The sequence below is a fragment of the Malania oleifera genome, chromosome 12 (genome assembly GCF_029873635.1).
Source record: "Malania oleifera isolate guangnan ecotype guangnan chromosome 12, ASM2987363v1, whole genome shotgun sequence".
Taxonomy (NCBI): domain Eukaryota; kingdom Viridiplantae; phylum Streptophyta; class Magnoliopsida; order Santalales; family Ximeniaceae; genus Malania; species Malania oleifera.
In genome coordinates, this window is record NC_080428.1 from 74,746,971 (window position 1) to 74,761,172 (window position 14,202).

Sequence of the window (14,202 nt, forward strand, 5' to 3'; positions counted from 1 at the left end):
ATTGATTCTTAAAATGACGGATTTAGTTGGCCCAATCGATATGAGTCACCAATTGATTAACATGACAAAAATTTTATATTGTTTTTAAAGTATTAGGTTCGACTCCTTGGCTACCTAATATATATATATATATATGTCGCATTCAAATTGGCCACACCTGAAAATATCAATGGCGTTGGTGCAGGCATGGCAGGGGGAAATTGGAGAGTTCCCCAAATAAAATAATATTTGAATAAGGCCGCCAATGTGGAAATTGGAGAAAGCAAAAAGATAATATTACCCAGGGATGCATAATTCCATCAAAATCCTATTTCTCAAATGTATTGAGCCAGCCAGCTCGCTGGCTATATATCCCGTCAAATTGTTGCATGTCTTTCCTCATCAACTTCATTTCTTACACTTGCTTCCACTTTAGCTTTCATTTTGCAGCATGGCTTCAAGGGATAGAATTAATGTAGATGTGGAGGTGAAGTCCAATGCAGATAAGATGTGGGAAAGCCTCAAGGACTCTGCCGCCCTCTTCCCCAAGGCCTTGCCTGACCTGTACAAGAGCATCCAAGTTCTCGAAGGCGATGGCAAGTCTGTTGGCTCTGTTCATTTCAAAGATTTTCGAGGTAAGTAATATTTGCATGACTTTGGTAACTAAAACTAGGGATCTATTTGAGCCGAGTTGAGTTGATGCAATAAAATAATCAAACTTGAACTCGACTTAAAAATATTAAGTTCGAAACTTGATTGCAACTCAATCAATTTCAAAATTGTTAAATTTGAACTCAACTCAACCATAAGTTCATAAAACTCGAGTTCAACTAGATTTGACTCAATTCAATTATAAATACATATATATATATATACATATATATATATATATATATATATATATCGGTCTGTGTGTGTGTGTGTCAGAGAGAGAGAGAGAGAGAGAGAGAAAGAGAGAGTACAACTTTTTTCCTAAAAGCTTAAATTATAAGGTTGTGTACTAATAATGTGTATCAAGCTTTCACAATGTAAAAATGATCCAGGTACGTGTTCTATTTTTGTAGGGCTGCCTTTAACCACAGTGTTAAAGGAGAAGATAGATTCAATAGACGAAGGTAACAAGACACTATGTTATAGCATAATCGAGGCAGAGGAGTCCAGCTACTACAAGAATTTCAAGGCCCAAGTGAAGGTGGTTGAGAAGGGGGAGGGGAGCTTGGTGAAGTGGGAGTGTGAGTTTGAGAAGGCAAGTGAGGTTGCAGCTGATCATCATCCAGCCCTCTATTACAAAGACTTTGCAGTGAAGAACTTCAAACAGTTGGATGACTATTTGCTCAAGGCATAGACATATATGGAAGAGATTAACACAAAAATCAATTTCTCCTTAAATAGTTCTCATGGTCCAATCTAGCTAGCTAATCAATAGTGAGCCGCATTACTAATGTGGTGTATAGTAACCTGTAGTGTATATGCTTTGTGAGCCAAGTTAATAAGTTATGGTTAGCACAATGCATTAATAAAATATCATTTCAGTGGTCGATGCACCATGGAATGATGTGAGTAATAACAAATAGTACTATGATGGAAGTAGTATTTCATGGTTTTATAGCAATGGTGACTAAGGTGGGAGCCTTTATCAGAGTAACATTATGGACATTGCAACTGCTTTTCTACTCTCTTTTGTATGTATGTCCATAACTTAGTGCTGCAAATAAGTTAAATCAATCTTGAGCAACTAAGTTATGACTTGGAATTTAAACTCGTCAGCTAAAATAAATGAGATAAACCCAAGTTTAGATTTGAAAGCCAAAAACTCAAGTCCTAAAACGAAATGACCAAGCCTTGCACCAACATATGCTCTATGGGTTTTCTTTACCACGTTTGAACATTAGTATAAAAGATGATTTGCTTGAAAGTTTAGATTTCAAACATTGGATTTGAACTTGTTGAACGAAACATTATAATTTTGTGCTACTTTTAGTTCAAATTTACAAAAATTTAAACTCAAGGTTCGAATTTCAAGCTCCTAAAATATATTTAGATCAATCTTAATATTGCTTGCTTGTTTGTTAATTAAATATGCTTCCTACAAGTGCTTTTTAAAGTTTGAACATAACCTATTGTAGACACCCTAATTTTAACCAAGCATTTCTGAGGAGACCCTTCGTAATAAAAATTGACTTGAATCCTAGGAATGAGAGGATCCAATTGAGTCCCATTTTATTTCAAAATTGAGTCATTTCATTTCAAAAATTTAGTCCTGGTTATCCTTAATTTCGAGTGCCGGATGTTCTAAAAAATTGGTTCTCGTCATGTTAAAATTTAAGTCTAGGCTATTTTGATTTTAAATTGAGTCTTTTAATTTTTAGATTGAGTTTTCGAATTGAGTCTTTTAAATTTTTAAAATTGAGTTCATTCAATTAGGTATTTTATTGAGTCGTTTTTATTTTAGCTTGAGTCCAGGTCCTCTTTTCCGGGAATTAACTCGTCTTTTCAGGCTTTTCTTTTAAGTAAAATTGGGCATATTAAATGGTTTGCATAGGCCATGAGTGGCCCACGAAACACAAGCTACCATCCACTCAACGTCCAAAGGCATGCTAGGGTTTCTTTTAGAACCTTAGGGGGGCTTATAAATTACAAAGAGGAGGCAGCAACTAAAGGTGTAATGACCTGCCTATTTTCCATATATAGATATATATATTCCTTTTCCACATAATAACATACATAATAATCTTGCTAAGTTGTCATAGTCGTGATCAACCTAGACCCTTAGGTACCAAGGATATATCTGTCATATAACTTTGATACCTAAGTAATGGAAAACATAAAATTAAATGCATGCCATAAAACATCGGAAACCATATTAAAGTTCTACTGAATCTGTCATTTATTATATATACAGTCATCCACAAAAAGACCCAAAAAGTATCCTACGGTCATAATCACAAAAAAAAAAAAGAAAAAAAAACCCCATCTAACCCTATCTCACCTACTTACCCCCTTGAAAGGGTGGTTCGGCCAACTCCTACCGTTGCAGAGCTCTATCCGCCCTTCTACCTCGATTTCCTGAAATGTTTTGTATGGCTGGAGTGAGACACCTCTCAGTAAGGGAGATAAACTAATATAGCGTGTGGCAACATAAGTATTTTTCATGATATACATATAAAGAATATATAATTCATAACTGGTATAAATAGTAGTATCATATCTGAATTAAAACATGATTTATGATAACATAGCTTAACATACTAAATTTCTTTATTGCAAAATCATCTTATACAAACCATATCATACTTGAATTATTACCCAGGATAGATAGTTAGTTAGCTATTGTCATGTCTTACCCCCCATATGACAGGGTTTGTGCGACCCGAAGGCTAGACTAAGCAATGGCTGGGCCGACCATGTTCAAGTCAATATCGATTACAGCGTAAGTACGATGGGCCTGTTCCACCTGTGTCAGACTACCAGGGGAACTACGACACTCCCATAACGCCACATCGACTACCATCTCCCACGCTTTATATAAGATGTGTGGATAGCACTAACATAACGTAAACGTAAACATACGGCTACGGTACCATGCTTCATAAAACTAAACTAAGTTATACAGGTTGTGATAACATATAATACATTTCATGATATTGAACATAACAATTTCATATTTCAGGGTAAACATAACATAAACATATTTCATAATTTCTACATCATACATAATCACACAGCGTCAACGCCGGCATAATTCATAATGTAAAAATCACGCATTTACGCGGTTATAATTCATAATGTAATAATTATAATTCTTGCACTGCTTATCATAATTTTTAAAACCATAGTTTCGGGTAGTATTTTAGGGTTTTCCTAAAACTGTCATAACATACTTATCTTGGAAAAAAATCATAATATTTCAATATAACAAAATTTCATGAAAATGTAATACTCATGCCACACACAAATGTACATAGCTTTATAAACTCATAATTTACTCTGAACATATTTCCATATAAAATGTGTTAAAATAATTTCCTTGTTCAACAACAGTATTCCCAAATATAGTTCTAAATCATACATATTTTCCTAAAATTAAGTGTTGCATAATAATAAAATAATTTCATAGAAAGGCTGACTTAATTTAATCCCCTTACTTGTCTTACCTAGAAACCCACAAAATTTTTCCAAACTACAACCCGTGTGTTCCCCAGCTCAACACCCCTGAAATTGCAATTTTTCCCAACAACACTTTAGTATTATTCTATTTAAAGCATTTTTCCCTCAGTCTAGAAACACCAAATACCTTATAAAATTTAAAATAAACAACTTACCTAGATTTTGGGATGCTGCCCAAGTTAGCCTAACCAACAAACTACTCCAAAAGATTTGAAAAGAATCTTCCAAAAGTAGTGTGGCGGCTTTCGATCATCGAACTGGCGAAGGATAATGCCAGAATGAAGAGAGAAGGAGGGAGAGACATTTTTAGAGAGAGAGAGAGAGAGGAGAGAGAGAGAGAGAGAGAGAGAGAGAGAGAAAGAGAGAGAGAGAGAGGAGAAACTTGCATGCCAAATCCTTCACGGAAACTAAACCTAGAATATTTATAAAACCAGATTCGTCGACGAGATACGTCACTCTCTTCGTCGACGAATCCATAAGGGGAGATTCGTTAACGAACACTTATTCCTCGTCAACGAGTTTCAGGCCCTAAATCAGCCCTCTTGGTAATGTCTCGTCAAAGAGCATCTGCACCTCATCAACGAGATCTGGTGAAACCCCTTTTGAAAAATCCTTTTCTCTCCTTTATTTTATTTACTTAATTTCTATAATTCTTCAGGTCTCTAATTCTCCCACACCTTATAAAATTTTCATCATCGAAATTTACTATCTGTATTGAACACCATTTTTGAGGAAAATTGGCTACTTATTTATTACTTACCCTCACTTGTGGCAGAGGAATATCGTGGTTACATTAGGGTTTTGGGAGATTACAAATACATAAAAGAAAAAAAAATTCTCTCAACCAAAAATACTACCTATTAACAGAAAATTATTAAATATACTAACTAACCTGCACAAAGGAAACATAACATACTTACCTGCATCCCTTCCCGTTAACTGTTGAACCCCACTAAATATATTTGGGTATTTCTGTCATAATTCATCATCAAGCTCCCATGAAACTTCTTTCACCGAATGATTCCTCCACAAGACTTACAATAATGTAATTCTCTTATAACGCAATTCCCTTTCTTTCCCTGTCAAAGATCTGCACTGGTATCTCCTCATAAGCCAATGATTCTCCAAGTTCTATCCCCATATAACTGACCATGTGGGAGGGATTAGGACGTATTTCTTCAGCATAGAAACGTGAACCACGTCATGTATTCTGGATAAAACTGGTGGTAAGGCTAGCCAATAGGCAACTGATCCCACTCTCTCAAGTATCTCGAAAGGGCCAATAAACCTAGGGCTCAGCTTACCTTTCCTCTAAACCTCATAGTACCTTTCAGTGGCGCTATTTTCAAAAATACATAGTCTCCGACTTCGAATTCTAATTTTTGGCAGCGATTATCTGCATAACTTTTCTACCAACTCTGAGTTGCACTGATTCTTTCTCTAATAAGCCGGACTTTATTGTATTCCTGTTGTACTATTTCTGGTCCCAAAACTCACCTTTCACCTACCTCCTCCCAGTATCGAGGAGAACGACATCTCTACCATATATAGTCTCGTAAGGTGTCATGCTGATGCTGGTCTGATAGCTATTATGTACACAAACTCTACAGCGGCAGATACTGGGTCTAACTACCCCCAAAAGCTAGCACACATGCCCGTAACATATCCTCTAATATCTGAATCATCCTTTATGACTGCCCATCCATCTAAGGATGAAATTCGTGGCTAATGACAATTGAGACCCAGAGCTTCCTGCAAGCTCCTCCAAAACTGTGACGTGAAACGTGGGTCCTGGTCTGATACTATAGACACCAACACACCATGTGATCGTACCATCTTTGAATATATATTTATTATTCTATCCATAAAGTAGTTGACTTTATAGGAATAAAGTGAGCGGTCTTCGTCAGTCAACAAACGACCACCCAAATAGCATTCTGCCCCTGTTGTACGGCGGTAAACCCGTCACAAAGTCCATAAAAATGTGATCCCATTTCCATTTTAAGATGTAAAGTGGTTGTAGCTTGCTTGCCGACATCTAGTGCTCAACCTTAACCTCCTAGCACCTTAAACACTACTGCACAAACTCAACAATCTCTCTCTTCATATCGCTTCACTAGAAATACTCTCACAGATCCTATACATTTTAGTGCTGCCCAGATGAACCGTGTATAAGGACATTTGTGAGCCTCCTCACGATCGTCCTCTGATGACCAAATCTATAGGCACACACAGCTTGGTATGGAACCTTAGAGTTCCGTCATTAGAAATACTGAACTCCTCCCCCTGTCTGTCCTGCAATTCTCCATCATCTCCGTCAAACTCCACGTCATTATTCTAGGCTGCTTTGCGTTAATCATTTCATATAGCATAGGTTGGCAAACCACAGTTTGTCAAATAAATTCCTGATGGTCACTCTCTACTGACTCATGCCAAGCCTCCCACAAGTCCCACCTGGATCGGGCCGGCTGTGAATTTCTACTACTATGAAAAAAGCCACCATTATGGGACTTTCGGCTCAACGCATCAAACCACCCACTTTACTTACCGAGATGTAACTGATGGTAAACAATCAATAATCCTTGATGAGTTATAACCATCTTCTCTATTACCGCATGTTCATTCCTTCTGCATTGTAGACACCCACATTTTTTACCCAGGCCCAATATATGTATACGATATTATTATTATCATTATTATATTAATTACTATTTATGTTATCTGATTTTTTACTTATTATTATTATTATATTTTTCTGTAGTATTATTAGTTTTCATTAGTATTATTATAAGTACTTTATTATTATTATTATTATTTATTATTTTCATTATTATTTTTATTATCATTAGTATATTTTTTTTTTTACTATTATTACTATTATCTTATTTATTATTATTATTTTTCATTAGTATTATTATTATTACTTTATTTTTATTTCTATTTATATTTGTTTGTTATTTTCATTATTATTGACATATTTTTAATTATTATTATTATTAGTATGACCTTTATTATTACTATTATTATTATTATTTTATTTATTTATTTATCTTTGTTATTACTATTATTATTGTTATTATTTATTTCGGTTATTATTATTATTATTATTAGATTATTATAGCTATTATTATTATTGTTGTTGTCACTAGTATTAGTATCTCTATTATCATAATTTTATATATTATTTAGTTATATTGGTATTATTATGTATTATCTTTATATTAGTATTAGTAGGTATTGTTCATTACTATTATTATATTATACCATTAAAATATGAATGGAATATAAAAATGAAAAGGAAAGGAGAAAGAAGGATTTTTAGGGTTAGATCTTATTAAAAGGGGGGGGGGGGACGTGCGCACAGCAAAGCCAAAGAGCCAAAATAAAAAAAAACCATTTCCTTATTCTTTCTCCGCCACCCCATCCCGCTGTCCTCCCAGTCATACCACCTTGATATCTTCTCCCCCTTTGCATCTCCACTAGCCCGATAGCACCCGAGCGCGTCCCTTTCTTCTTGATCACGTTCTCAACCAACAACGACTGGCCACTCGGCCGCCGCTCCATAGAATCAGCCGCCACAGCTCTCCGGCCATCCCTACAACTCCACGCCGCATCCCAGTACCAAACAGAAGAGCCAGCACCAACTCCCGAGCCCCTCCATCACGGCCTTACGGGTTTAGGTGGGAAGGCACCAACGGCGCCATCGAAGGAGGCTACTGTAGAGGTCTTCAGATTGGAAGTCCTCTGTTGGAGCACGAAGGCACCAAAAGCAACAGCAACCAACTAGCCCGGCGCTGTTTGTGTTTTGGCGGCCATCTTTCTCAGTTTTTTTTTTTTAGTTCCGGCAAACAGCACGTCATCCTTATACGGCTTCTCGCTAGTTTCTCAGTGTTCGATCGGCGTGTCGCTGTCTTTCCGGCCACCCATGCTCCGGTCAACATCTGGTCACCACAGCCGTGAGTCGCTCCTTCACCGAACCGGCATCAGACTTAATTCCCTGAAAAGAGGACCCGGACTCAAGCTAAATAAAAATGACTATAAAAAACACCTTAATTGAAGACTCACTTTTAAAAATTAAAAGACTCAATTTGAGATTCCAATTTCGAAACTCAATCTAAAAATTAAAAGAAATTTACATTTAAAGAAAATCAAAATACCTATACTTAAATTTTAAATGTACACAGACCAATTTTTTTATACATGCTCAGGGACTCGATATTAAGGAGAAACCAGGAACTAAATTTTTGAAATAAAATGACTCAATTTTGAAATAAATGGGACTCAATTGGATCCTCCCATTCCTAGGATTCAAGTCAATTTTTATTGCAAAGGGTCTCCTCAGAAATGCTTGGTTAAAATTAGGGTGTCTACAATAGGTTATGTTCAAACTTTAAAAAGCACTTGTAGGCAGCATATTAATTAACGAAAAAGCAAGCAATATTAAGATTGATCTAAATATATTTTAGGAGCTTAAATTCGAACCTTGAGTTTAAATTTTTGTTAATTTGAACTAATGTAGCAAAAAATTTTAATGTTTCATTCAACAAGTTCAAATCCAATGCTTGAAATCTACAACTTTCAAACAAATCATCTTTTATACTAATGTTCAAATGTGGTAAAGAAAACCCATAGAGCATATGTTGGTGGCAAGGGCTTGGCCATTTCGTTTTAGGTGAGTTTTTGGCTTTCAAATCTAAACTTGAGTTTATCTCATTTATTTTAGTTGACCGAGTTTAAATTCCAAGTCATAATTTTAGTTGCTCAAGATTGATTTAAGCACTAAGTTATGGACATACATACAAAAGAGAGTAGAAAAAGCAGTTGCAATGCCGTAATGTTACTCTGATAAGGCTCCCACCTTAGTCACCATTGCTTTAAATAACCAGTGGAATACTACTTCCATCAAAGTACTATTTGTTATTACTCACATCATTCCATGGTGCATCGACCACTGAAATGATATTTTATTAATGCATTGTGCTAACCATAACTTATTAACTTGGCTCACAAAGCATATACACTACAGGTTACTATACACCACATTAGTAATGCGGCTCACTGTTGACTAGCTAGCTAGATTGGACCATGATAACTATTTAAGGAGAAATTGATTTTTGTGTTAATCTCTTCCATATATGTCTATGCCTTGAGCAAATAGTCATCCAACTGTTTGAAGTTTTTCACTGCAAAGTCTTTGTAATAGAGGGCTGGATGATGATCAGCTGCAACCTCACTTGCCTTCTCAAACTCACACTCCCACTTCACCAAGCTCCCCTCCCCCTTCTCAACCACCTTCACTTGGGCCTTGAAATTCTTGTAGTAGCTGGACTCCTCCACCTCGATTATGCTATAACATAGTGTCTTGTTATCTTCGTCTATTGAATCTATCTTCTCCTTTAACACCGTGGTTAGAGGTAGCCCTACAAAATAGAACACGTACCTGGATCATTTTTATATTGTTAAAGCTTGATACACATTATTATTACACAACCTTATAATTTAAGCTTTTAGGTAAAAGTGGTACTCTCTCTCTCTCTCTCTCTCTCTCTCTCTCTCTCTCTCTCACACACACACTCACACACACACACACACACGCCCATATATATATATATGTGTGTGTGTGTAAATGTGTGTGTGTGTGTATATATGTGTGTGTGTGTGTGTATTTATAACTGAATTGAGTCAATTTTAGTTGAACTCGAGTTTTATGAACTTATGGTTGAGTTGAGTTCAAGTTTAACAATTTTGAAATTGATTGAGTTGCAATCAAGTTTCAGACTTAATATTTTTGAGTCGAGTTCAAGTTTGATTATTTTATTGCATCAACTCAACTCGGCTCAAATAGATCCCTAGTTTTAGTTACCAAAATCATGCAAATATTAATTACCTCGAAAATTTTTGAAATGAACAGAGCCAACAGACTTGCCATCACCTTCGAGAACTTGGATGCTCTTGTACAGATCAGGCAAGGCCTTGGGGAAGAGGACGGCAGAGTCCTTGAGGCTTTCCCACATCTTATCTGCATTGGACTTCACCTCCACATCCACATTAATTCTATCCCTTGAAGCCATGCTGCAAAATGAAAGCTAAAGTGGAAGCAAGTGTAAGAAATGAAGTTGATGAGGAAAGATATGTAACAATTTGACGGTATATATAGCCAGTGAGCTGGCTTGCTCAATACATTTGAGAAATAGGATTTTGATGGAATTATGCATCCCTTGATAACATTATCTTTTTGCTTTTGGGGAGCTCTCCAATATCCACATTGGCGGCCTTCTTGAAATATTATTTTATTTGGGGAACTCACCAATTTCCCCCTGCCATGCCTGCACCAACGTTATTGATATTTTCAGGTGTGGCCAATTTGAATGCGATATATATACCTAATACTTTGAAAACAATATAAAATTTTTGTCATATCAATCAATTGGTGACTCGAATCGATTGAGCCAACTAAATTCGTCATTTTATATATATATATATATATATATATATATATATATATATATACCTAATACTTTGAAAACAATATAAAATTTTTGTCATGTCAATCAATTGGTGACTCGAATCGATTGGGCCAACTAAATTCGTCATTTTAAGAATCAATTGAATTTTTGATTTACTTATTTAATTTTTAAGACATTATAGTTCTAATTTTTTAAAATTTAATTTAATAAATTAATATTTTTTTAACATTAATATAATTTTATTGAGGATACAATTTTATTTTTTACAAAACTTAATATCAATAAAAATAAATTTAAAATTTTAAAATAATTTTTGAAACCCGAAAGATAAATTGTTATATTCCAAAAACTCTTTGAATGTTACAGAATTTCACCCAAAAATATATATCATTACACCTATTTGAAAAACTCCATGAATGTTACAGAATTTTGTAATTCCAACCTAGATCCGCTAGAGTTGATCTTCATTTTATGGAATCAGATTCATTTTATAAAAACAGTTGCAAGTACTAATACTAGTAAAAATAATTATTACTTTAAGGATAATAGTTAGCATAAAAATTAACAATAGGAATTGTCGACACCCCAATTTCAACCAGGCTACTCCGAGAAGACCCGACACATAAAGTTGACCTCGTGCCTCGAAAATTGGAGGACCCTCTTGAGAGATCCGATCGAGTCTCAGTTTGTTTTCATTGAGTCCCGGTACGTTTGCTGAGTCTCGGTTTGTTTTCAATGAGTCTCGTTGTTTTTGTCGAATCCCAGTTTTGTTTTCAATGAGTCTAATTGTTTTTGCACAACCTCGGTTTGGTTTCGTTGAGTTCCGATGTGCCTACTGAGCCCCGATATTTTTAATTGAGTCCCGATATTTTAAAACCAAGTCTCAGTATTTTAATGGAGTCCCGGTGCACCCACCCGCAAACCCCTACACACACTTGCACCCACCTGCAGACCCCTGCAAACCTCACACACACACACACACACACACTGATTCATGCTCCATTTAACTCATCTACATACCCACGCACTTATACACAATAAAATACAGATCATTAACACATGCATACCCGCACATGCACACACGTACACAGCATGCATGCTACGCACCCATGCACGCACGCACACACCCTCGCATGCAAATAACACCCATGCACATGCAACGCACCCATGCTGACATGCACCGCGTATCCATACAAATGCAAATTGTATTCAAAAAGTAATTCCATTCTTATGTCAATTCCATTCCTCCCTTAATTCGTTTCTTATTTCAAATTCATTCCACAAACCACATTCCTCCCTTAAAACTGTGAAATTAAGTCTAAAGTTTTATGAAAACCGCGAAATAATGAATAATATTTGTATTTGTGTTTATAATATGTTTAATCATTAAAATTTTATGAAAACTATATCCAACAAACATTTTGCAACATTGTAATTTTAGTTTTTAATAATTTTTTTTAGTAATTTTGATATATATATATATATATATAATTCTTAAAAAAATAATATAAACTTTTCATTCTATTGGTGTCTTAAATCGATTGGACTAACTAAACCTGTCAATTTAAAAATCACTTGGGTTTTTGATTTGATTATCTAATTTTGAAGACTGATCAAATTATTTAATTTAATTTATTAAATTAATATTATTTTAACATTAATATAATTTTACTAAGGATAAATTTTATTTTTTTAGTAAATTTAATATCAATAAAATTAAATTTCAATTTTTTAATAAATTTTAAAAACCTAATAAATAAATTGTAATATGGAAATTTTACCCAAAAATATATATTGCTAAACCTATTCCAAAAATATGAAATTTTTTTGTCCAAAAATTTTGGACTCTGAACGTCATGAAATTTTGTCCAAAAATATGGCGTCCGCCGCCATTAGGTGGATTAGGAGGGAGTCTAGTTTGACCTGCAAATTTGAATGCGACTGCCACATATAGTTTAACCGGCAAAATTGTGATCGTTTTTGGGTTCTACTTTGTGATGTGGGGACAAAGAGCAGAAGATGGGTGAGGACAATGGGGTAAGCAGCTTGGAGAAGCAAAGGGGCCTTTCTCTTGCAAAACTATATTGAAGAGACAGAAAGATTTGTACAACGGAGTGGATATATTATACACATATAATTTAACTCTTATTTATTGAAATTTTAAAGAAAAAATTTAAATAAATATATTATACATTTCTTAATGGGTACTCATTTATAACCGATTTATTAATTGGGTAGGCTTGGGTTTATGATTTATTCATCCATTTGTACGTAAATGGGACAATTCGAACCCAACCCATTAAGTCTCAATAGTGCATTTGTTGTTTTAGTTTGCAAGAAATGTTGACCTAAGGTTAGCCAGGCTCACTTGTTAAGCTTAAGCCATTGAGTTGGTTTAATGTGGGCTTGTAGGCGTATTATGCATTAGGACTTGGGTGTTTTAAAACATGGACTTAGATTGCTTAAACATATTGGCTTGGAATTTTAGGTAATAGGGCCAAAGCCCATTTTTGAAATCTTGGTTTGACTTTTTGAAAATCAGGTCTGAGCTAGGTTTTTTGCTTAGAACAAGGTCGGACCTGAGTTTGTTTTAAAAAGAGTTGATCTCGAGTTATTTGAAAAGGATTGGACCGACCCATCTTTTAAAATATTTAGGCCAAGTACTTTATTTTTGGGAAGAATGAATTGTGGTCTCACTGTCAGGCTATTTCAGAATATTGGTTAAGTGTTATGTATGCCTAAAATGGATGCAAAATGTATGACACAATACAAAGTATTTCAAAAACAAGTACAAAGGACTTGATTAAATTACATGGAGAATGATGAGGATCATGTCCCAACCTAAGGTAGATGCACCTATTTTATAGAATTTCTTCATGACTCTATCCTAATTAGGGAAAACTATAGACAAGTATGTGTGCGTATGCTCTAACCCTATTAGGGCTAAAGGTACTGTACTTCTTTCTAATCCTAAAGGATGAAGCCCGGGTAGAAGCCTAGTAAAAGTGTGTGAATTCAAGTTCAGCCTAATCCTGCTACCCCACATGTCACACAATATTCAAATATTCACACTTGATCCCATATTCATAATTACGTCTCTAAACATATATACAATTAGATTTTCAATACTATATGAATGAATATATGATATTCACATGCTTGCATAATTTAGTCAAAAATATTTACATGCTTATGGAAACAAACATTCATACTTAAAATATATTCATACATGTATAATATTAACCACAACACTCACAAAGTATAAGTAAACACATGCAAACAAATAATCACAATTATATATGCACAATTTTCACAAAATTAAGGTAATTCAAAAATTGTGGAAAAAATAATATTCACAATTAACATGTTTATTCAAAAATTATAGAAATAAAATATTCACAATTAATCTAGGTTATTCGCAAATTATGGAAACAAAGTATTTATAATTAACATGTTCATTCAAAAATTAGTGAAATAAAATATTCACAATTAATCAAGATTAGTCACAAATTATGGAAACCAAATATTAACATGCTCATTCAAAATTTATGGAAATAAAATATTCACAATTAATCAAGGTTATTCACAA

General features: G+C 34.5%; 2 protein-coding genes across 2 annotated transcripts; one reads left to right on the plus strand and one right to left on the minus strand.

Moving 5' to 3' along the window:
• The first annotated feature begins 380 nt into the window (after nucleotides 1–380).
• LOC131144603 (MLP-like protein 423) lies at nucleotides 381–1,586 on the plus strand. Its single transcript, XM_058093335.1, has 2 exons — nucleotides 381–614; nucleotides 1,044–1,586. The coding sequence occupies exons 1-2, from the start codon at nucleotides 431–433 to the stop codon at nucleotides 1,322–1,324; spliced, it is 465 nt and encodes a 154-aa protein (XP_057949318.1). The 5' UTR covers nucleotides 381–430; the 3' UTR covers nucleotides 1,325–1,586.
• A 7,429-nt stretch (nucleotides 1,587–9,015) lies between these two features.
• LOC131144567 (MLP-like protein 423) lies at nucleotides 9,016–10,270 on the minus strand. Its single transcript, XM_058093269.1, has 2 exons — nucleotides 10,034–10,270; nucleotides 9,016–9,566 (listed from the first exon to the last, which is right to left on the minus strand). Exons 1-2 carry the CDS (start codon nucleotides 10,215–10,217, stop codon nucleotides 9,286–9,288), a joined length of 465 nt encoding a protein of 154 aa, XP_057949252.1. The 5' UTR covers nucleotides 10,218–10,270; the 3' UTR covers nucleotides 9,016–9,285.
• Nucleotides 10,271–14,202: the final 3,932 nt, after the last annotated feature.

Excerpts from the sequence above, each read along its gene's own strand:
- LOC131144603 (XM_058093335.1), top strand. The coding sequence starts at position 431 with ATGGCTTCAAGGGATAGAATTAATGTAGATGTGGAGGTGAAGTCCAAT. Across the intron at positions 615-1,043 it reads TCATTTCAAAGATTTTCGAG|GGCTGCCTTTAACCACAGTG; the intron begins GTAAGTAATATT and ends CTATTTTTGTAG.
- LOC131144567 (XM_058093269.1), bottom strand. The coding sequence starts at position 10,217 with ATGGCTTCAAGGGATAGAATTAATGTGGATGTGGAGGTGAAGTCCAAT. Across the intron at positions 9,567-10,033 it reads TCATTTCAAAAATTTTCGAG|GGCTACCTCTAACCACGGTG; the intron begins GTAATTAATATT and ends TCTATTTTGTAG.